This window comes from Erinaceus europaeus, chromosome 9 (genome assembly GCF_950295315.1).
Source record: "Erinaceus europaeus chromosome 9, mEriEur2.1, whole genome shotgun sequence".
Taxonomy (NCBI): Eukaryota; Metazoa; Chordata; class Mammalia; order Eulipotyphla; family Erinaceidae; genus Erinaceus; species Erinaceus europaeus.
Window position 1 is genome coordinate 39,054,156 of NC_080170.1, and position 22,615 is coordinate 39,076,770.

Here is a 22,615-nt window from a genome sequence, read left to right on the forward strand (position 1 = left end):
CTTGACCCCTACTCTGACCTTGAATCTGGCCTTGGGTAGGGCAGGGTGGGAAGGAGGTGGTACAGAAAGAGAGTAGGCTGTGGTCAGTCAGGCTGAGGTCTGTGGAGGAAGCCACGAGGAGAGCAGGTGGCTGGTCACCCAGCTCTGGGCAGCCCAGGGCTGGGGTGGGGTCCGGAAGCACCTGTTTCTAGATTCCTGGGCAGCCATCCAGGGCCCAGAAGAGCAGGACGGAAGCTTCAACCTGGAAGGTTCTGGAGTGGAGATTTGGGTGCCTCGCTGCTGATGCCACTCCCAGGCACGCCCTGTCTGCCCTCCAGGGCCTGGTGCTGCTCCCTGTGGCCAGAGCCAGAACCGGAAGGCATCATGGTGCTTCTGCCAAAGGCCCTGGTGGGCTCCTTCCTTGTCTGGTCATTGCCTCTTCAAGTGGGGCCTTGCCTCACCCACAGACCTGGAAGCCCTGCCCTGCTTAACTAAACATGGAGACTCAGGCCCCACATCTTTCTTTTCCCAGGACCTCAGACTTCAGACCTGCTGGGACAGACGCCCCTCCTGTTACCTGGTACTCGGTGACTAGTCCCTGAATGGCCAAGGGTCAGTCATATCAGGCCCTGGGGTGACAACAAGAGGACTGAAGGGAGGATTGCAGGACACAGGAGGTAGGGGAGGTCAAAGGTCAACAGTCAGCAGGGCAGAAGATGGGTGAGGCTGACTCAAACATGGGACAATGTGGTGGAGACTGAGGTGTGCTGACATGGATGTGAGAAATGTGCATTCTCCTCTGTGAATGTGAGAATGTGTGCATGTGCAGCTCTGTGTGTGGGTTTGTGTGTGTGGGAGTGTGTGTGTGGTGTGGGGTGAGAGTCTGTGGGAAGGTGTGCATGTGAATGTGCTAGAGTGTGTAGGTACAGATAAAAGCCTGTGTGAGAGGGCGGACGTGAGAGCCTGTGGGAGAATCAGTGAGTGAATGAGCAAGCTTGAGTGAGTGAGTGTGTAGTGGGTTGGACGTGAGCGGTTATGAGGCAGTATGGGGGAGGGGGGAGATGGAAGACAGCGATGCTCTTTGCAGATGGCTCTCAAGGTCTCCAAGAAACCGTTTTGTTTCCTAAGTGACAGACTCCCGGGGCCTCCCGCCCAGACTTGAAGGTTGTTTCAAGATCATCAAGGGGGAGGGGGCAGGAAGAGCAGCAGGCCCAGCTTCCCTGCTGTCCCCCGCCCTCTTGCCCCAATTTTCTGTCCTGGAGCCTTGGGCCACCAGCCAGTCCTCCCCCTGCCTGCCTCCCCTGCCCTCCCCTCCCCTTTCAGGCTCTCTCTCCCTGGCAGTCTCCCCTCTCCTCCTCCCCCTCTTCCCCTCCTCCCCCTTGGCTCTTGTGTTACCATCTAGTAGGGGTCACAACCACCAAGCTTTGGAACCTGCTGGGGGGTGTGGCCATTATGGGGTGACAGACAAATGGGGTGTTTAGGACAACCTGGGGTGGGTGGCCTTAAATGTTCTGAAAAGCCTCTTAGCTCTGTGCCCAGTCCCCTTCCTTGATGGAATGTAGAGACTCCAGTGGAAAGGCAAATCAGACTTCCAGGGGGCTGTCCAAGTGCTATAGTTGCCTCAGTTTTCCCATTGGGTCTCAGGAGTTTGGGATTCTCTCTCTCTCTCTCTCTCTCTCTCTCTCTCTCTCTCTCTCTTTCTCTCTATCTTTCTCTGTTTTTTCTCTCTCTTTCTCTCTGTTTTTTTCTCTCTCTCTGTTTTTTCTCTCTCTCTGTTTTCTTTCTCTCTCTCTCTCCCTCTCTCTCTCCCTCCCTCTCTCGTTTCCTCCCTCTCTCCCTCTTTTGCCTTTCTCTTCATTCATTTTATTGAGGAAATATTTGTTCACAAGACTCTTGTCACAGGTGTAGTTTCAAATCTCCCCAGGATAATTGTCAGCACACCTCACTCTCCACCAAATTGTTGTCTTCCTCCACCATAGGAAACTGGGTCCCCAACCCCATTTCAGCATCATCCTGCCACCCCCTTTCTGAGTCCCTGGATCTGCTGAAAGAGACTACATCTTAGTAACATTTCTCCTTCTTGTTCTTTTTATTATTATTATTATTTATTTAAGAAAGGAGACATTAACAAAACCATAGGATAAGAGGCTTACAACTCCACACAATTCCCACCACCCGATCCCCTGATAGCTTTTCCATTCTCTATCCCTCTGGGAGCATGGACCCAAGGTTGTTGTGGGTTTCAGAAGGTGGAAGGTCTGGCTTCTGTAATTGCTTCCCCACTGAACATGGGCGTTAACTGGTCTATCCATACTCCCAATCTGCCTCTCTCTTTCCCTAATAGGGTGGGTCTCTGGGGAAGTGGGGCTCCAGGACACATTGGTGGGGTCGTCAGTCCAGGGAAGTCTGGTCGGCATCATGCTGGAATCCGGAACCTGGTGGCTGAAAAGAGAGTTAACATCCAAGGCAAATAAATTGTTGAACAATCATGGACCTAAAGGCTGGAATAGTACAGATGAAGTGTTGGGGGTACTCACTGCAGACTCTTGTGTACTTCTGCTTTCAGGTATATATTTTGCCCTGGTTTATGGACACATGTGAACATATGCTCTATCTCAGGGGACCTGGTCTATATCTAGGTTTGGGGACTTTACTGGGGAGTGGAACACCTGGAATGGAATTAGAGAATACTATGAAAGGAAAGGTCTCACCCGAGTGATGAAGCTGAAGGGTTGTCATTACACACCTGAAGTCTCTGGACACAGTCTGAAGTGAAGCATGTTGGGGTGGCACTTGTTGTGTTGATTAGGTTGGGATCAACGGATGCAATATTATTTGATATGAATTGAGAGAAACATGCAGGAAAGTGGGCCCCACCCTAAGTTTCCAGGACTGGGGAAAATATAGGCTCTATTGTAGAAATGTGAGGTTCCTGCTGTCTTAGGGTTCAAGAAGACAATGGACAGTTATTGTTATCATCACATTATTTGGTAATTGGCCTAAATTTGAAAAGTCCCTTTGTTAAGGTTTGCTGTATAATACCCAGCATCTTGTATATAGCTGTGCCACCAGTTGTTTCTGTTCTACCTGGCCTAGACTTTTGAGAGTCAGCGTATCAGAGATTCAGCCTATGTATTAAAAAGACTCAGTCTGCGTTTTAAAAAGTTCAAGACATACGATCAATTTTCCCCTCTCATATTAATTAAATAGTGGTTTATATGACTACACTTTAATAGGAGTGTACATAAACACCATTCCTACCACCAGAAGACTGTGTCCCATCCCCCTCCCCCCCCCTGCCCTGGGAAAGCCACCCTCCCCCTCACCACAGGGTTTTTACTTTGGTGCCCTACTCTCGATTTAATCAGATCCTGCTTTTAGTTTCCCTTTTTTCTTCTTTCTCAGCTTCTGCTGATGAGTGGGATCATCCCATACTCATCTTTATCTTTCTGACTTAGCTCACTTAACATAATTCCTTCCAGCTCCATCCAAGATGGGCCAGAGAAGGTGAGTTCATTGTTCTTAATAGCTGCATTGTTATTGTTCTTGTTTTCTTCTTCTTGTTCTTCTTCTTTCTTCTCCTTCTCCTCCTCTTTCTTCTTATCTTTCTTCTTTTTAAAAAAAAAATAGTTATTTACTGGATTATAGCAGAGAGAAATTGAGAGGGAAAAGGGAGATAGGGGAAGACACAGAGAAACCTGAAGCACAGCTTCACATATCTCAAAGATTTCACCTCTGCAGGTGGGAGCTAAGGACTTGAACTTGGGTCCTTTAGTTTTATAATATGTGTGTTCAACCAGGTGCACCATCACCTGGCCCCCAGTTTATTAAAATTTCACCCTGTGTTGTCTTTTGTGATTTAAGTTTCACCTGTGAGTGAGCTCATTGGCATCCCCTCTTCTTATTTTATTTTATTTTTATTTATTTTATTTTATTTTATTTTATTTTCCTCCAGGGTTATTGCTGGGCTCGGTGCCTGCACCATGAATCCACCGCTCCTGGAGGCCATTTTTCCCCCCTTTTGTTGCCCTTGTTGTTGTAGCCTCGTTGTGGTTATTATTATTGCCATTGTTGATGTTGTTCGTTGTTGGATAGGACAGAGAGAAATGGAGAGAGGAGGGGAAGACAGAGAGGAGGAGAGAAAGATAGACACCTGCAGACCTGCTTCACCGCCTGTGAAGCGACTCCCCTGCAGGTGGGGAGCCGGGGGCTTGAACCAGGATCCTTACACAGGTCCTTGAGCTTTCGCTTTGTACCACATGCGCTTAACCCACTGCGCCACCGCCCAACCCCCAGCATCCCCTCTTCTTCTGGTTTATCTGACTTGGTACTTTTTCCTCCAGTTCCACCCATACTGCAGTGAGGAGATTTTTATATCTTTTATAGCTGAGCTGAATTCCACCCCACATCCCTCTTGATGCCTGTTCTGCTTTATTTTTGAGCCATTCCAAATGGATTCTAGCAACCTCTTCCTCTGCCTCCCCTATTAATCACCTTTAATCTCTCACCATATCCTCCTTCTTGTACCTGGTAGCTCATGTGGTAGAGCACACACATTGTCATGTGCAAGGACCAGGGTTTGAAACCCAGGTCACAACATAGGAGACTTCACGAATGCTGGAGTGATATTACAGTGTCTCTCCTTTTCTCTCTGTCTCTCAGCCTCAATCTAGAGGAAAGAAAAGAAGAAAAATGGCCTCAGGGAGCAGTGCAGGCAAGAATTGAGCCACCCTGGTGGCAACAAACAAACAACAATAACAGCACACACACACACACACACACACACACACACACACACACACAAATTAGAAAGAATTTGGGAAAAGGGCAAGTGAGCTCTCTCATCTGGGAAGGCACCTGGTTTGTGATGTGCACAGCCCAGGACACTGGGGAAATTTTTGGTGCTGTTTTCTTTCTTCACACACACACACACACGCACACGCACACGCATGCACACGCACGCACACGCACGTACACATACACACACTAGAAAGAATTTGGGAAAAGGGCAAGTGAGCTCTCTCTCTCATCTGGGAAGGTACCTGGTTTGTGATGTGCACAGCCCAGGACACTGGGGAAATTTTTGGTGCTGCTTTCTGTCTGTCTTCCTATCTATCTATCTACCTATCTATCTATCTATCTATCTATCTATCTATCATCTGTCATCCTGGAATAATAAAGTAACATAGCAGCAGCAACAACAATGGATTTGATGATGGAAAAGGAGAAAAGACCTAGAGAACAAAAGACCTAGAAGGACTCCTTCTATCTCTGCCTCTACTTCACTCCTGCCTTTCTCACCCCATCCCCAGCCCCCACACCTCACCCCCCCCACCCCCACCCCCGCTACCCTTCTCCCTCCACCCTCCCTGCCATCCGCACAGATTTAAGAGGCAGGTTCCAGGGAGCAGCACTGGGACCTGCCAGTCAGCTGATCCCCAAGGTGATGGTGCTGGCTGGGCTCCTCAGTGCCCCCACCCCACCTGTGCCCCTTGGGGCCCCAGGCTGTATGCCTGCCAGCTGGACCAGCAGAACAGCTGGTGGGACCCTAGCTACCTTGGCCTGGGATGAGAGGCCCACTCTGGTTTTGTGTCCATCTTGGCTAGGAGTGAAGCTAGAATGTTCCCAGAGTTCAGGCTACTTCCTCCTCCACTCTGTATTGAGAGCTGTCCCCCTAAGATCTGGATTCTGGGGGCTTAGGGGAATGGGTGCTTCTGCCCTGCTAGTCAGAGTGATCCTTGGACATAAGGCTGATCCCCAGAACTCTGAGAAGAAAGGTAAGAAGTTTGGGTTTATGGTCTTACAGAGCCACCATAAAGGGGGGGGACTGAGCTGGGGTCTCCTGGAGTACAGAGCAGGGTGGGGAAGACACCTTCTGTGGGGTGCTCACTAGGCAAATCTTGGCTGATATGCCAGGGTAATGGAGAGGAAGAAGTTAAGGTGCCCTGCTAAGTGTGGGGCCAGAGGTCACAGCTGGACCCTCTGGGGTTCCTGTTTGCCTTTGATTCCATCCGGGCAGGGAGGGAGCCACCCCCCCCCCCACACCCCTGAGGCAGGTTTGCTTTGGCAAGAGATCTGACCCAGCCACTGACCCAGAACTCCCCACCTCCTGGATCCCCCATGAGAGGCAGCTGCCCTCCCAGCTCCCTTCTTCCTTGGTGGCCCCGCTTGGCCGGGAGATTCAGCTCTGCACGTCTGCTGGTCCCCTATGTGCTCTAGGCGCCCCACCAGGACCGGATGCCCTGCAATCATCTGGTGCACCGACCTGGCCTTGACCCTCATAGCCAGCTAATCTGAGACTTTGGGGGAGGGTTGTTTCTCAGGCCTCAGTTTCTCTGCAAGTCTGGGGTCCTTGCCCTCAGAGGCTCCTGAAAGGATGTCTGTGCATGACCCTTAGGAAGGGGTACTTGAGCCACTTGGCTAACCATGGCTTGTACTGGGATTGCTTAGAGCAGCTGACCCTGGCCATATTGGGTGTGGGTCCCTCCACTACTGTGCCATCACTTGGCAGTAGGACACCCAGGCATTTGGATTGTGTCAAAGCTCTGCTATTTAGTCACCAAATCCCTCCACTGCTGCCTTTGACCTGTCTCTGCCACTCACTCCCAGTCCTGGGTAGGAAGGGGACTCTCTCTACCTCCACCTTCATGTCTGCACCCCTGTTTCTGCTGAGTAAAGTTGGGTGGGTAGGTCAGGTAAGGACCCCAGACTAGCGGAGAAACTGAGTCCCAGGACCCCAAAGTCTGAGAGCAGGGATGTGGTCAGAACCTGGGGTACAGACTCGGACTAGAGTCAAGAGCCAGGAGCTAGGAGCTGAGGTTGGTGTGTGTGGGTGACTCTAAGCTCTAGACACTGGAGAGAACTCTGGATGGTCCTAGGCAGAGGGAAGGTGTGTGTGGGGGGGATGAACCAGAAGATGTGATTAGACCTACTTCTGGCACTAGAAACTGAGGAAGGAAGCAGCTTTCTAGGGCAGTTTTCAAGGGGCCTGGGGCAAGGAGAGCTGGTCACTTTCTTATCAACTCGGGACTCACTGTTGTGACCTTTGAGACCTGGCTTACAGAGAGAAGAGTCTGGGAGTAAATGGGGGAGGAGAGGAAGCTGGCAGATTGTTGGGGTGCCAGCTCCTTAAGAGGACTACAGAGAAGATGGGTACATTGCCTGGGGGGTGCATTTCAAGACTCTTTCTTCCCGCAGCTTTTTTCAGGACATGGCTATCATGTATCAACTCTGCTCTCAAACAGACTCTCACTCATCTCCACCCCTCCAATGCCACCCCCAGCACAAGGAGAGCAGGTATGGGTGGACCCACCAGGAAACTGGGGCACCCTCACTGAGCTGTCTGTCTTGGGAAGCCCAGTCCAGGGTTGGGGACATCACTGAGGACATGACTGGGAGCCTTGTCCCTTAATTGTTAGGTTGGTTCCTTCAGCCCCCAATCCCAGGCACTCAGTGCCGAACTGGAGTCCTGTCACCAGGCCCTTGTCCTGTAGGCTGACTGGACCCACATATCCACTTTATTCCTCAGTCTCAAGCTCATCCTTAGGTGTATGTGTGATCCCAACAGAAGCCCAAGGCTATGGTTGTAGGGCTTCTGGGAATCAGAAAGTTGGGTTAGTAATACTGGGGTGACCAGCCACAGGACAGCTTTCAAGGTCTCCTGAGTCCCCATTTTTTTAAAACAGATGACCAGGGCCTGATAATTCCAACTGCTTCCTGCTACTTTCTGCTCTCACCTTTCAGTGTCTGGGTTCAGGACTATAGCCCCAGTTCCAGGCATCCCTTCCCAGGGACTGGGGACAGGTCTTTCTAGATTGGTTCCTGAGGGACAGAAGGTGCTGGCTCTGAAACAGGAGATGTTATCTGTCCACTGTGGGTGGAAATACCTCATGAGAGAAAACAAGAGAGAGAAAAAGAGAGAGATCCCTGAGGGAGTGACAGCACCCAGTGTAGGGGCCACTAGGGTGCCAGCAGGAAGGCCCAGCTCCCTCTCACCCACTTGCTTGCTCACTTGCTCAACTTCTTGGCAAATGGCAGCCGAGTTTCCAGTCTCTGCCATTCCCATGTGGGATGCAAGGGCAGAGTCCTGAGTCAGCAGGGCTGGGGTGGCTCGACCACGCTGGGGAGGCAGCTGTACAGCAGCCTGGGAGGATTCAGAGTGGACAGGCCACCAGGGGGCTGGGGACAGAGTGCTGAGCCTGTGAGGTCACGTCAGCGCTGGCCCAGGCCCACTCCTCCCGCGGCCAGCCGCTCACTCCCACCACACCATCTGCTCCTTTGTTTTTCTAGTCTTTATTTCTGGGTTGTTTTCCCTCTCTGTTCCCAGTAGAGAGCCTCTGGAAAAATTCCACCCTTGTTGCAGTTGGACTAGGGAAAGAGGAAAGAGAGGACTTGTCTACTCCTCCGTGGGACAGCCTGGGGGCCTGGGCTCCCACAGGGCCCAGGTGTGGCAATGCATGGAGGCTTCATGCTTTGTGCCCCTCCGAGACCTCTTCTGAATTTCTGGACTCTATTCTGACTAGAGGGAACAGTGAGGACCCCCTCCATCTCAGGGATGCCTGTGAAACCCACTTCTGTTCTCCTTCTCTCACCCAGGCACCTTGAAGAACAAAGACCCAGAGTAGGAGGAGCTGTGTGCACCAGTGGCAATTCTGGAGAGTTCTGTGTGAAGGCAGGATCCCTCATCCCATTCTCCACTGTCCCACCACCTATACTTCTGTGCTTTTAAAATTTTTTCTATATTATCTTTATTTACTGGATAGAAGCAGCCAGAAATCGGGAGGGAAGGGGGTGATACAGAGACAGAGAGACACCTGCAGCCTTGCTACACCACTTGCAAAGCTTTCCCCCTGCAGGTGAGGACCAGGGGCTTGAACCTGGGTCCTTGTGCATTGTAACATGTGCGCTCAACAAGGTGCACCACCACTCGGCACCCACCCATTCTTCTGCACATGCACACAGACATATACATACATTCACAGGGCTACATATGTACATGGGATACACACATGCACATGTAACCCTCTTGGGTCCTCCTGTCCCTCATTCATTTGTCCCAACACATTTATTGAACATCCACTATGCACTGGGAGTGTGAGCTACATGGTGGGAAATGACAGTCATTTCAAAAGGTTGCAATAGGCACCTGGGGTGTGTCTGCATGTGTATGAGGGCACACACACCGCGTGCATGGGGATGGATGTATGCATCTTCGTGGCATTGTGTGCATGGATATGTGTATGTATCTGCCATATGCACACACAAGTGTGGGCGCATGAATCTGAGTGCACAGCACATGCATGGATGGTATTGTGCAAACAGATATGTGAACATGTGTGAACAGGTATGTGCACACATAGCATGTATGTGCATGAGTATATATGTTACATGTGCATGAATAGGTGTAGGCATATGGTATTGTGTAAACACATGGGTGTCGGAACACACATAACAGGTATGTCTGCACATAGCATGTGTGTGCATAACGTGTGCATGCATGAATAGATGTGTGTGGGTGAGAAAAGCAGGAGGAAGAACACTAGGAGCCTAAGTGTGGGAGCTCTTGCTTGACCTGATATATTCTCATTTACTGCCCAGATGACCCTTGGTAAGAAGGGCCTCCCTCGCCCTGTGGCCGCCTCAAGCCATGCAGATTGGTGCCTGTACAGAGGAGCAGAGGGGGGATGTGTTAGCCATCCTTGGCATGTTGCTCCAGGCCTCTGTATGGAGGCCTCCTCCTTACAGAGGAGCAGAGGGGGGATGTGTCAGCCATCCTTGACACGTTGCTCAGAGCCGGTCAGACAGGCTTGGAAATGACCTCCCCAAATCTCTCTTGCTCAACCTTAGTGACTCAGGGGCTTCTGCAGAAGCATCTGTTTCAAGCCTCCACCCTGCCTGTGCGCCTTGGTTGACCCAGCCCCTACTACAGTCAGTCTTGGAAGAGGAGACCCTCTCCTTGGGACTCCTCAGCCTGGGTGCTCTCTTGATAGTGCCCTATGAGTGAGGAGAGAGGAGTAGATGGGGCTTTGCTGGTGAGGAGGAGGGGACTGCAGGCCAGAGGGACCCATCCATGGCATTTGGAGTAGGCAGCCATTGGAACCAGTCCAGGTATAGAAATGGTAGGCCCTTGGGTAGCACAGCAGATTAAGCGCACATAGTGCAAAGTGCAAGGACCAATGTAAGGATCCTGGTTCGAGCCCCTGGATCCCCACCTGCAGGGTAGTTGCTTCACAGGCGATGAAGTAAGTCTGCAAGTGTCTGTCTTTCTCTCCCCCACTCTGTCTTCCCCTCCTCTCTCCATTTCTCTCTGTCCTATCCAACAATGATGACAACAACAACAATAATAATCACAACAATAAAAAACAACAAGGCCAACACAGGGAAATAAATAAATATTTAAAAAAAAGAAGAAGAAAGAAATGGTAGGTCCTCCTAAGTGGCAGGGCCCTGCCAAGGCCACAGTGACACTGAGGCTCCTCTCTTCTGGGATAGCTGTGATGCCCCAGTGCTTGAGGTTTGAGAAGGTGGGCAGGGGTGTGCATTCAGCAATAGTATAGTCGAGGGGCATGCACATACTCATGTTCACTCAGAGTCTCACAGCCCACAGTGAATAGGCAGAAGCCTGCTGAGGAGATGGGGGAGTGGGTTGGGTGGTTTTGTGGGCCTGCTGCATGGCAGAGGGTGCATCTGCTGTGGGGGTGATGGTGGGTTTTGCTCCAGGTGTGTTTGCATCCCTGCTGGAATTGCTCACATCAGCATGAGACTCTGTGGGGAAGGTGGGAAAATGTAGCTCAAGGGGCAGTGAGGGTCAAAACTTTCTAAACACACACAGATCATGGCACATCCTGTTGTGTGAGCCCCAGTGCCACAAAGCTGGGCTTTATACACACTGCAAAGAAGAGCTGCGTGCTGAGTGTGCACACACATGTGTGATCTGTCTTTGTGCATTGTGTGTCTATGTGAACATGCATGTGTGCTTGTGCAAGTGTGTGCATGTATGGAGTGTGTCTACGTATAGTGTGGTGGTTCTCCATCCACAAGGTGTGTGTACTGGCAGCTCCCAGCATGCCCATGCATTTTGGTGCTCATTCACACTGAACTTGGCCTCTAGTGGTATACTCCCAAAGCAGCCAGGATCCACCTGACTCAGACAGGTCCTGGCTCAAGTTCACATGGAGCCAATCAGTAGTAACCAGTCAGCAGAAACTAAGCAGTAGTAATTCAGCTACTGCCAGGCCTATTTGCCCCAGTGACAACGCAGATGTTCTTCTGAGGTCTTCTAAGACCTCATGTGCTAGCTGTGCTCAAAGTATGGAGGAACTTGTCATTGTGCTATCACTCACAAGCAACATCCCAACCAGACTAGAAGCAGTGTCAAAGTAGAGCTTAGGTTGAGATGAGCCATGTTCAGGGCATCACAGTGCCTTGTATGGGAAATGAACCACAGGAACCCGTGAAACCCAGGACTAGTGTCTGACTTCTGTCCACAGCTGGTGGCACACAAGGGTATGGGAAGCTGGGCAGGGCATCATGACACACCAACCCCATAGCCACTCCCACTCTCTTATGTCTCTGTGAGTTGGAATTCTACTATGGATAGCCAAAGAGTGGGGAACCAGTGTGCTAGGGGGTCAGGTGGTGAATGAATCCAGAAGGTTCCACAGTGTGTGCCGCACATTTGTGTCTCTGTGTGTGTGTGTCTCTGCATCTTTGTATGTGTGCCAGGGCATCTCTCCATTGGGGGCTGTGTGTGACGTCTCTGCATGAAGCTTCTTTGCATAACGTGGTCACACGTGTGTGCATGTGTGCTGCTTGGTGCCTGGGGTGCGCCCCTCCTTCTAGTTACATAAGCATCTGGAGAGTCAGACTTGGGCTGCAGGTGCCCCCTGCTGGTGACTTTGTGTTCAGTGTGGGGAACAGCACCAGGTAGAGGCTGAATCTCTGGGCCCAGTCCCCTAGGAACCCAAGCAGCACTCAATACCTGCCTTCCCAGCATACCACGAATGCCCCACTTAAGCCCCCTATAGCTCTCACTTGGAATGGCTATTTCTTGACAGGGCCGTCAAGACAGGGTGTCCGTAAGACAGGGCCACATAGCCAGGCCCAATCCTTGTGGAGGTTAGGGGGTAATTTTCTGAGTTTATGGGATAGGGAAGGACACAAAGGACTGAGTGAGGGCAGTTTAGGGCTTTAGGGAGAAACATGCCTAAACTCATTCTTATTTATTTATTTATTTATTTATTTAAGAGAGATATAGTGAGAAAGATAGAGAAAGAGACCAGAACACTGCTCAGCTTTGGCTTATGGTGGTGCTGGGGATTAAACTTCAGACCTTAGAACCTCAGGCAGAGGCAGTTGGGCGGTAGCACAACGGGTTAAGCGTACATGACGCAAAACACAAGGACTGAGGTAAGGGTCCCGGTTTGAGCCCCCCCGCTCCCCACCTGCAGGGGAGTCGCTTCACAAGCAGTGAAACAGGTCTGCAGGTGTCTATCTTTCTCTCCCCCTCTGTCTTCCCCTCCTCTTTCCATATCTCTCGGTCCTATCCAACAATGACATCAATAACAATAATAATAGCCACAACAACAAGGGGAAAAAAGATAAAAAAGAAATATTAAAAAAAAACATTTAAAAAAAAGAACCTCGGCAGAAAAATATCTTTTATAACCATTGTACTATCTCTTCAGCCCTGGAGCTCATATTTTAGCCACTTAAGAACTGTATGGCCTTGAGCAAAATGCTTAACTCCTCTGAACCTCAGGCATTTCTTGTACATGTTATCTTTCAGAAAAGATGTTGTAAAGATCAAAACTTCAGCAAGGAGGACCCTATTGTGTCCCTAAAGGGCTTTGGTTGTGACAACAACCTCCCATCTCTCAGGCACTGAGGAGGCATCAAGACCACTTCACCCCAAAACAGGGGACTTTGACTCTTACCCCAAACATCCCCCTGCCCCTTGGTGTCACACAGCTACATCTGGTTGTGGATGAGACTGAACTGGTGAGTCTGGGCTGGATAATGTGGGGTGGGGGAAGGGGTTAAGTGGCACCTAACACCTGTGCTGAAAGTCCTTGAACCATGACCTCCCACTAGAAATCAATAGGCCTAGTCTGGCCTGGGTCACCTCCTTCCTCAGCCTTAGTTTCTTATTCTGTGAAGGGAATGGGAAGGGGTGTTAGGCAGTGTGGGGGGGGCATGTCCCATAATGCTACTCTGTAGACCTGGGAGACCCTTCCCTACACTGCACCCCTTCCTGTCCCTTCCCAGCCCCCTCTGCACAGGGGAGGCAGCGGCAGAGGTGGGGGGGGGGCTCTGCCTCTGGGTTGTCCCTTCTTTCAAAAGCAAAGGTCTTGGAGCTACCCCCCCTCACCCCTGAACCCTGAAACTAGAAGTCCCTCAACCCTTAGGTCTGCATCAACCTTCTCAGCAAGCAGTTTAATTAATAATTCAAAGAGAAAGAAGAAAACCTAGGACTGGCAGGATAGTTCACCTGTACAGTGAATCTGCTTGGCCATGCTGCCAAGCAACCTAGGTGTGAGCTTGGCCCCACCTCCACCAACCTGGCACTTTCTCTGTCTCTCTTTTTTCTTTTTAATAGTTCGTTTATTTTAATTAGACTGACAGAGAGATCAGAACATTGCCCACCTCTGGTTTATGGTGGTGCTGGGGATTGAGCCAGGGACCTCAGAGCCACAGGCATGAAAGTTTGTTTTTTTTTTCCCATAACTTTTATGCTATCTCCCCAGTCCTCTCTTTTTCTATCTTAAAACGTCCACTAGAGCAGTGAATGAGCCCAGTGATGACCAAAGAAAGAAACCCTATCTGTTGTCACAGGGGGCCAAGTGATACACCATATTATCTCAGCTAATCATCACGTGGGCGCTTGGGAGTGGGAGTAGAGGGGATCGCCAACCAGAAAGCCTGGGAGTCCACCGCCTGCAGGGGTGGCTCATATCCCCAGGGACCTCGCGAAAGTCCTGGGTGGCCATTGCCACAGGAAATAGCAGCCGCCCAGCTCATTGTGGGGACAGTCTAGCACTGACTAGGCCTAAGCCCGATCCCCTAGGGAAAGCCTGCAGACAGGGTGAGGTGTCTTTGAGGTGTGCGGAGCTTTGAACGAACCCAGGTATAACCAACATACCCTCCGCGGTCGGGGTAGGTTCAGGACCTGGTCTATGCCTGCCCCAAGTAGCGGGCAGAGAAAGGCGGGTACGGGGTTTGGGGCAGAGGACTGGAGGGGCGGGACTGGAACTCGCGCTGAGGTCAGCGCATAGGGGGCGGGGCCAGTGCGGGGGCGGGACTTGGACTCAGGCTGAGGTCAGCGCGTAGGGGGCGGGGCAAGGACGGGGGCGGAGTTAGGATCTGGGTCTGTGTAAGGATCTGGCCCGAGGTCAGGCGGGGCCGGGCAGTGGGCATGTCCGAAGGTGGTGGGCGGGCCTTGGGTAAACCGGCTCAGAATTCGGGCGGGGCCTAGGTTCGGGCGGGACCAGGATCTGAGGGCCGGGTAAGGCGGGTTGAAAGGCCGAGGAAGTCGTGGGAGGAGGCGGCTGGAGGGAGGAACCGGCTGGAGGGAGGAACCTGACGGTTTGTGCTCTGCTCGGCTCCTGCTCGCACCCACGCCTCTCTACTCCGCTTGGCGCCCCCACTTGGGCATGCGCCCCCCGCGCCCTCAGACACCCCGAGCCCGCGCAGTCCCCCGGAACCTCCTCAGAGCTGCCCGCGCAGGATGGGCGCCCCAGGCCTCGCGCCGTCGCTGCTGTTGCTGATGCTGGGTAAGCGCCCCCCTCCCCGCAGGTGACCACCGTTCCCGAGTCGCGTCCCTCTTCCCCGTCAGCTGCCTCCTAGGGTGCTCTTCGTGGCGACTCCAACCGGGTGGAGGCCTAGGTTCCAGGTTTCAGATCTGGGGCGGGGGCACAAGAGGACGCCCCAGAACCGCAGGCCTCGGGGTCGGCCACCACTTCTCAACTTCCTCCTGTGGGTCAGGGATCCCGCTCCTGTGCTCATTCTTGGCTTTGGGCTTTCCAGGTGCTCACATCTTCTGATTGTCCAGATTTGGCCGGGGGTCCAAGCCAGCTCTGCTTCCATGTGAAACATCTCCCCCTAACTGCACACAGACCTCACATCAGACAGAGCTTGGGGTCCTTTCCAGCTCAACACTGCCTCCACTCTGGGTGGGTTCCCTTGAGCCCCACTTTCCCTCTCTTAGATGGCACTTGGCTCTGTGGTCAGTAGCTTTAGTCACACCCCTTAGTCCCACTCCCCCAGATTTGCATCTTGTCTTCTTGTTGCCCAGAGACAGAGTTGGTTCTCTCCCTAACTGCATGGACCCTTAAAATAGTGACAGTTGAACTAGAGGGCTTCCTGTAGGAGGTGGTTGGGAGGAGCATGTTACCACGACAGAGAGATCGGCTATATTAGATGTTCAGATCAAGGCCCATGCAATAAGAGCACATGCTCCACCTGTCTCTCTCCCTCTCCTCCCGCCCCCCACCCGTGTGTGTGTATGTGTGTGTGTGTGTGTGTGTGTGTGTGTTGCCAGGATTTGGAGCTATCTCTGCTTCAATATAGTTGACAGCTTCTCTGTGGGGCCCTGGCCTGGGGGGACTGGTAGCCTTCTCTGTAGAGACATGAGGGTGCTCAGGAGGGGGAGCAGGAGGCCAGTTGCCTAGTGTTTTCCCCAGTGGGCACCAAGTGAAGCAAAACAGAGCTCAGGGAGCTGGGGAATTGTGCACTGATGAGAAAGTGCCTTGGGGACCTGACATCATGCACAGATGAGGCACAGGAAGTCAGAGGACTTCTCAGGAGTATGTTTGTGTGTGGGGGGTGGCTTTGAACCTAGGTCCCCATGACTCTAAAGCAGGTCTCTGCCCATGGATGGCAACTTACTAGGAGAGCCTGGCCAGTTTCCTGGGCACAAGGGGTGACTGTCTCATGGGGATCTCCAAGCAGCTGCTAGGGAGCTGGGAAGGAGGGAGGAGGCCCTTTTGAGAATCTGCCTGGAGGCAGTGGCAACCAGGAAGGTGTCAGCTGGGCTGTCTGCCTTCAGTCTGATTATGAAATGCCCTGGGCTGTGCCTGAATCACAGCAGTCAATGCTAGTTAACTAGGATCTCTTTGGAGCTCCAGCAGGGAAACTGAGGCCTGAGGGTGAAAGGTCAGCCTGGAGCAAGACTACTTGAGCTTTCAGGGACAGACGTGAGGGCTCACTTGGGTGGGACTGTCCAGGCTCTTTGGGGAGGGTTCTGTGTTCCCAGGCTCTGTACCCCCAGCCTCTGCAGTGAGATGTGAGTGTACCCCTGGGGTGATGTTCACCTGGTTTCTCCTTTGTTTCTTCCCTCTGTAGAACCACTAGGAGGCCACCCAAGGGTCAGAGGGTCTTGGCCAACCCTGTATCTTACATTTCTCCCTTTAAAAAATGGGGTCAGAGTCCAGGTGCACCTGGTTGAGTGCACATGCTACAGTATGCAAAGACCCAGGTTCAAGCCCCCAGTCCCCACCTGCAGGGGGAAAGCACTGCAAGTGGTGAAGTAGGGCTGCAGGTGTCTGTCCCTTTCCCTCTCAATTTCTGGCTGCCTCTGTTCAATAAATAAATAAAAGTAATATAAAAAAATGGGTCAGTGGGTGGACCCAGCCCATTAGATTATGAGGTTCTGCAACCTCATCAAGGGAGCCTGGAAAGGAGTGAAGAAAGGAGCTGGGTCCTCCCAGGCTGCTAGGCAGATGGGCTCTGCCCTGGTGTGCGTGTGTGCGCGTGTGTGTGTGTGTGTGTGTGTGTGTGTGTGTGTGTGTATGTGTGTGTGTGTATGTGTGTGTGTGTGTAGAAGAGGGTTTGGCCTCTGCAGGGAGGGGGTCTCTGGGGTTCAGAAGGAGCTGTCTGTATGTAAATAAGTGTGCGCCTTATGCAAATCAGCCTTTGTTAGGGATGGGGGTGGGTACTGCGCCTGCTGGCCTGCCCCGAGATTGTCAGGTCCTAGGGGCAGAGTGTCTGCCTGGAGCTGTGCCTCTGGTCCTCACTCCAGCCCCAGTTGTACTGTTACCCTTTGGGTGGGAGAAGCAGTGAGCTCACATTGCAGCTGGAGGGGGCGGGCACTAAGCTGCTAGAACGGACTGCCCCGTGCTCTCTCCGGCCAGTGACTCCATTGTCCAGATCCCCTTACCAGGTGATATGACTTCATCAGCTTTCCTGGGCCTTGGGGTGACTTTCCCTTGGGGATCATGGACCATCGACCAAGGAGAGGGAGCATATGATTTTGTAACTCCTTACCTAGTAGCTTCTGGGTTCAGGGGCCCAAGCAAGGGGTATAGAGGTGGAGGTGGGAGCAGATGGGGAGGGCAGTGTTTGAGGGAGGGAGCAAGTTGAATCCAGAAGGCAGATCTGGAGATTGACAGCTCATGTCTGCCCTGAGCACTTTATTCTGTGGGGACACTCAGTTTCCTGGGAACAACTCAAACCCAGGTCTGCCCTGTCACCCAGTGTCCTAACCCTGCTCTCAGGATCTGGGGACCAGTTCTCCCCTCCTTCCACTCGGGAGTCCATGCAGGCAGGGGGGGGGGCACGAAAGGGACCAGGCCTCCCCACTTTCTTCATCCTTCCCTGTAGGCCTCAGATCCTGGGCCCGGGAAGTGCTGGTCCCCCAGGGACCCCTGTATCGTGTGGCTGGCACAGCCATCACCATCCCCTGCAATGTCACTGGCTATGAGGGTCCCACCCAGCAGGACTTCGAGTGGTTCCTGTACAAGCCTGAAGCCCCGGAGGCGGCCCTAGGGATCATCAGCACCCGGGACCCCCACTTCTCCTATGCCATCTTTGGGCCCCGAGTGGCGGCAGGCGAGGTGCAGGTGCAGCGTGTGCAGGGCGATGCAGTGGCTCTCCGGATTGCGCGCCTGCAGGCCCAGGACGCTGGTGTGTATGAGTGCTACACGCCCTCCACTGACACCCGCTACCTGGGCAGCTACAGCGGCAAAGTGGAGCTGAGAGGTATGAGCCAGTCACCTCCCAAAGACACAGAGCCAGGGCGACCCTGAGACCCACAGAGATGACATGGCTCACATAGTCACCCACTGAGCCAGTGGCTGGAGTGGGACCCTAGAACCTTTCTGATCCCTGTGCTCTTTCTGTGACTATCTCTTAAAAGGACTCTCCTTAAGCCCTCCTGGTCCCTGGCTAGTGGGAGTGGGGGTGAGGGTGCTAGAGCCCTCTTCTTGGAGGTTCCAATCTGGGCGGGGGGGAGAGGCAGAGGTGGCTGGGAGGAGCTGGGCCATGTGACCTCCTTGTTCTCTAAAGGTCCTTTGTCTTCTTTAACACAAGGAGGAATGCATGATGGGCTAGTTTTGTGAGATCCAACTAGTCCTTTTCTTTCTTTCTTTCTTTTTTTTTTTTAAGATTTATTTATTTATGAGTATGAGAGACAGGAGGAGAGACAGAATCAGAGTGCTGCAGATCAAACTTGGGACCTCATGCTTTTAAGTTCAATGTCCTAGCCACTGTGTTGCCTCCCAGGCTACAAGACCCACTAGTTTTTATGGAGCACCTGGAGTGCCCAGAGCTGTCCCTGACACCATGGGGTTACAGTGGAGCCATCACCAGAACCCTCCAGTGCCCCATCTCTCAGAGAAGTGGTTGCTGTTCCCACCACCTTACACAATCCTGTCCCCCCAGTTCTTCCTGACACGCTACAGGTGTCCGCCACCCTGCCAGGACACCGAGGACGCCAGGCCACAGCGTCCCCCCCTCGCCTGACAGTACACGAGGGGCAGGAGCTGGCCCTGGGCTGCCAGGCACGGACGAGCAGGGAGCTGCACACGCACCTGGCCGTGTCCTTTGGGAAGGCTATGCCCGAGGCTCCTGTGGGCCGCTCCACACTGCAGGAAGTGGTGGCGCTGCAGCCTGACCTGGCCGTGGAAGCTGGCGCACCGTATACTGAGCGGCTGAATGCTGGGGAGCTGCGGCTGGCCAAGGAGGGGTCACAGCGCTATCGCATGGTGGCTGGGGGTGCCCAGGCTGACGATTCGGGCACCTACCACTGTACAGCCGCTGAGTGGATCCAGGACCCTGACGGCAGCTGGGCCCAGATTGCTGAGAAGCGGGCAGTACTGGCTCATGTAGATGTGCAGACACTGGGTGAGACTTAACACCTGCTGGGGTTGGGGGGCAGCAGGTCTCAGCAGCCACACCGGGCTGGCATGGCCATCCCAGGGAGCTCCCCACCTCGCAGTCTCTCTCTCTTTTCTTGTCACCAAGTTTATTGCTGGAGCTTGCTATCTAAACAACTCTAATGTCCCTGGTGGCCATTCCCCCCCCCCCCTTTATGTCCCCTTCCTTCCTTCCTTCCTTCCTTCCTTCCTTCCTTCCTTTTCTTTTTGTTTGATACAGAGTGAGAGGCAAAGACAGGGAAAAAGAGACAAGAGAGGAAAGTCACCTGCAGCTGTGCTCCACCATTCATGAAGCTATCCCCTTTGCAGATAGGGACTGGGATTTTGAACCTGGGTCCTTGCACATGTCACCATGTGCACACCACTGGGTGATCCACCAACTACCACCCCCTTTAACTTTTTTAGATTTTTTTTATTTAGTTATTTATTCATGAGAAAGACAGGAGGGGAGAAAGAACCAGACATCACTCTGGTACACGTGCTGCCGGAGATTGAACTAGGACCTCATCGTTGAGAATCTAATGCTTTATCCTCTGTGCCACCTCCCAGACCACTTTTTTAGATTTTCTTAATGAGAGCAAGTGAGAGAAGAAACAAACCAGGGCATCACTTTGGTACATATACTGCCAGGCATTGAACTCAGCACCTCACGCTTGAAAGTTCATTGCTTTACCCATTGTATCCCTATACCACCACCCCTCTTAAAAAATTTTTTTTCCCCTCTATTTCATTTGAGGTAGAGAGAATTTCATGTGAGACAGATAGGGATAGATAGATAAATAGGTAGATAGAGAGGGAGGGAGGAGCCAGAACACCACTCTAGTACACATGGAGGCAGGGATAGAACTAAGAGCCTCAGGCATGCAAGTCCTGCACTCTGCTGGCAGAGCTCTTTCCCTGGCCAACCCCAGGTCTATGAACACTGTCCTGCCCCACCAGCACACTGCCGAGTCAGGCCCTCTGGTGGGTGTCATTGGCACTTGAGGGGCAGGAAGGAGTGCTGCTACCCTAGTGACTGTGACCTCTCTGTGTTCCAGCCAGCCAGCTGGCCGTGACTGTGGGGCCCGGGGAGCGCCGGGTTGGCCCCGGAGAGCCCCTGGAACTGCTATGCAATGTGTCAGGGGCACTGCCCCCACCAGGCCACCATGCTGCCTACTCTGTGGGCTGGGAGATGGCACCAGCAGGGGCACCTGGGCCCGGTCGCCTAGTGGCCCAGCTGGACACAGAGGGCGTGGGCAGCCTGGGCCATGGCTATGAGGGCCGCCACATCGCCATGGAGAAAGTGGCATCCAGAACCTACCGGCTGCGGCTGGAGGCAGCCAGGCCTGGTGACTCCGGCACTTACCGCTGCCTGGCCAAGGCCTACATACGAGGGTCTGGAGCCCGGCTCCGGGAGGCCGCCAGTGCACGCTCCCGGCCCCTGCCTGTGCACGTGAGGGAGGAAGGTGAGGAGCTCAGACTGCAACATTCTGCCATTCCCCTGCCATTGTCCCTTCTTTTCCCACCCTACAGCCCTCTCTGCTAAAGAACACTTGGTGGGGAGGGGGGAGGAGTGGGGCTTGCTTAGTCAGCCTGAGCCCTTAGGCCCATAACCTTTCTGTTGACTGCAGGTGTGGCGCTGGAGGCTGTGGCCTGGCTGTCTGGGGGTGCTGTGTACCGCGGGGAGACAGCCACCCTGCTCTGCAACATCTCTGTGCGGGGTGGCCCCCCTGGGCTGCGGCTGGCTGCCAGCTGGTGGGTCGAGCGACCTAAGGATGGGGAGCCGTCCCCTGCCCAGCTGGTGGGGGGCATGGGCCAGGACGGTGTGGCTGAGCTGGGTACCCGGCCTGGAGGGGGCCCGATCAGTGTGGAACTGGTGGGACCACAGTGCCATCGGCTGCGGTTGCACAGCCTGGGGCCCAAGGATGAGGGTGTGTACCACTGTGCCCCTAGCGCCTGGGTACAGCACCCTGACTACAGCTGGTACCAGGCAGGCAGCGCACGCTCGGGGCCCGTCACAGTCTACCCATACACTCATGGTGAGCCCCCATGTCTCCCCTAAGTTGCCCCCCCTTCTATCCAGCTGACTGCTCCTATGCCTCCTGAGAGGCCTTAAGCCTCTTCTAGGGGACACTGGGGATCCCTTGGGGGGGGGAGTTGTATAGTGTGGAGAGGGGGTATGGGTGCCCCATAAGAGGGATGTTGACATGGGCAGGTATGCGGCACTACCAGACAGCTTTCTCTCCCCTAGCCTTGGACACCCTGCTGGTACCCCTGCTGGTGGGTGCAGGGGTGGCCCTTGTCACTGGAGCCACGGTCATTGGCACCATCACCTGCTGCTTCATGAGAAGGCTGGGCAAACGGTGACCTTTTGTCCCCAGGTGAGTGGCAGACCCACAGCCTTGAACAAGCCCCCCACCCCCATCGCACCTGGATAGGGTGAGGGCCTGGGTCTAATCCATGGGGTCTTGCTGAGGGTAAGGGTGGAGGGGTTCATCAGGAGTTTGCTCTTGGGTTAAAGAGTGGGGCAGGGCCCAGTTCCTGGAACGAGAGGAAGGAAAGGACCCTCAGGATCCTGTTCCTGGGGTGTGGGCAGGGAGGGGACCCCCAAGGCCCTATTCCTGGGGGTGAAGGAAGACTGGAAGAGGTCTCCTAGGACACTTTCTTTAGCCACCCCTTTTCCAGTCCTGCAGGTGTTGACCAGCTCCCATTCCTGACTGCCTGGAATCCCCTTCCTCTGTCTGCCCTGCCTTTAATTTATATGCCTGACCCCATCCGAGAGGGCCTTACTCCATGGCCACTCCTCCCTTCCTCAGCAGACCTCCTCACCTTGATCTCATACCCAACCTTAAGGCAGGTTGTCTCCCTGTCCCAGAATTAGTTTTTTTAAACTGTGAATAAACATGTTTTCTAAAACCCAGGCCTGGCTGTGTCTTCCCTATAGAGGTGGGGGGCGGGGCAGGTGGCGGGCAGCATGAGAGACAGAGAAGCTGGGTTGGGAGCTGCTGGGGGCTGACAGCTTTTTCACAAGACCCAGGAACCTCTCGAGACCACCACAAATGCCATCTGGTCTGTGGGCTGGGACCCATCTGCCATAGAAGCTGCCTCCTGCTGGGGAGGACTGGAGAAGGATGGGGGCTTTCCTGCCCAGCTGGCAGGGGTCATAGCCATGGAACTGCCTCATTGTGGTCCTGTCAGCTTTGGACCTGTACTCTCACCCCCAGGTCCTGGGGCTCTGTTTCCTCTACCCTGTTCATTACCCCTTGGAAAGGAACAGGGACAGAAGAGCTGTAGAGAGCCCAGCACATACCACTCCTGAGCTGTAAGCACCCCCTGGCCTGGCCTTGCCCCCACCCCATGCCCATGCCCAGGGGTGATGGAGGGCTCCCAGAAGCTGTGAGTCTGCAATCGCCTCTGGCTTGGTGTCCTGGCTGCCCTGTAGGTGAGAGGCACAGCCCATTTGCTTCCATTCAGTCATGTCAGTATTTATTGAGCATCACCAGTGC

The 22,615-nt window shown here is 53.5% G+C and overlaps 1 protein-coding gene across 4 annotated transcripts; it reads left to right on the plus strand.

The window, feature by feature from the left end:
• Positions 1 to 14,481: 14,481 nt before the first annotated feature.
• Positions 14,482 to 22,029, plus strand: IGSF8 (immunoglobulin superfamily member 8). Of its 4 annotated transcripts, none has more exons than XM_060197675.1 (7): positions 14,482 to 14,750; positions 17,578 to 17,955; positions 18,637 to 19,098; positions 20,168 to 20,575; positions 20,741 to 20,864; positions 21,361 to 21,490; positions 21,803 to 22,029. In XM_060197675.1, the coding sequence occupies exons 1-7, from the start codon at positions 14,705 to 14,707 to the stop codon at positions 21,824 to 21,826; spliced, it is 1,572 nt and encodes a 523-aa protein (XP_060053658.1). In that variant the 5' UTR covers positions 14,482 to 14,704; the 3' UTR covers positions 21,827 to 22,029. The 4 variants fall into 4 exon arrangements, with proteins under 4 accessions (XP_060053658.1, XP_060053659.1, XP_007530614.2 ...); XM_060197676.1 differs by having other exon boundaries at positions 14,486 to 14,750; positions 21,795 to 22,029; XM_007530552.3 differs by having other exon boundaries at positions 14,493 to 14,750; positions 20,741 to 21,148; positions 21,795 to 22,029.
• The last annotated feature ends 586 nt before the right edge of the window (positions 22,030 to 22,615 follow it).

Excerpts from the sequence above, each read along its gene's own strand:
- IGSF8 (XM_007530552.3), top strand. The coding sequence starts at position 14,705 with ATGGGCGCCCCAGGCCTCGCGCCGTCGCTGCTGTTGCTGATGCTGG. Across the intron at positions 14,751-17,577 it reads GCTGCTGTTGCTGATGCTGG|GCCTCAGATCCTGGGCCCGG; the intron begins GTAAGCGCCCCC and ends CCTTCCCTGTAG. Across the intron at positions 17,956-18,636 it reads CGGCAAAGTGGAGCTGAGAG|TTCTTCCTGACACGCTACAG; the intron begins GTATGAGCCAGT and ends CTGTCCCCCCAG.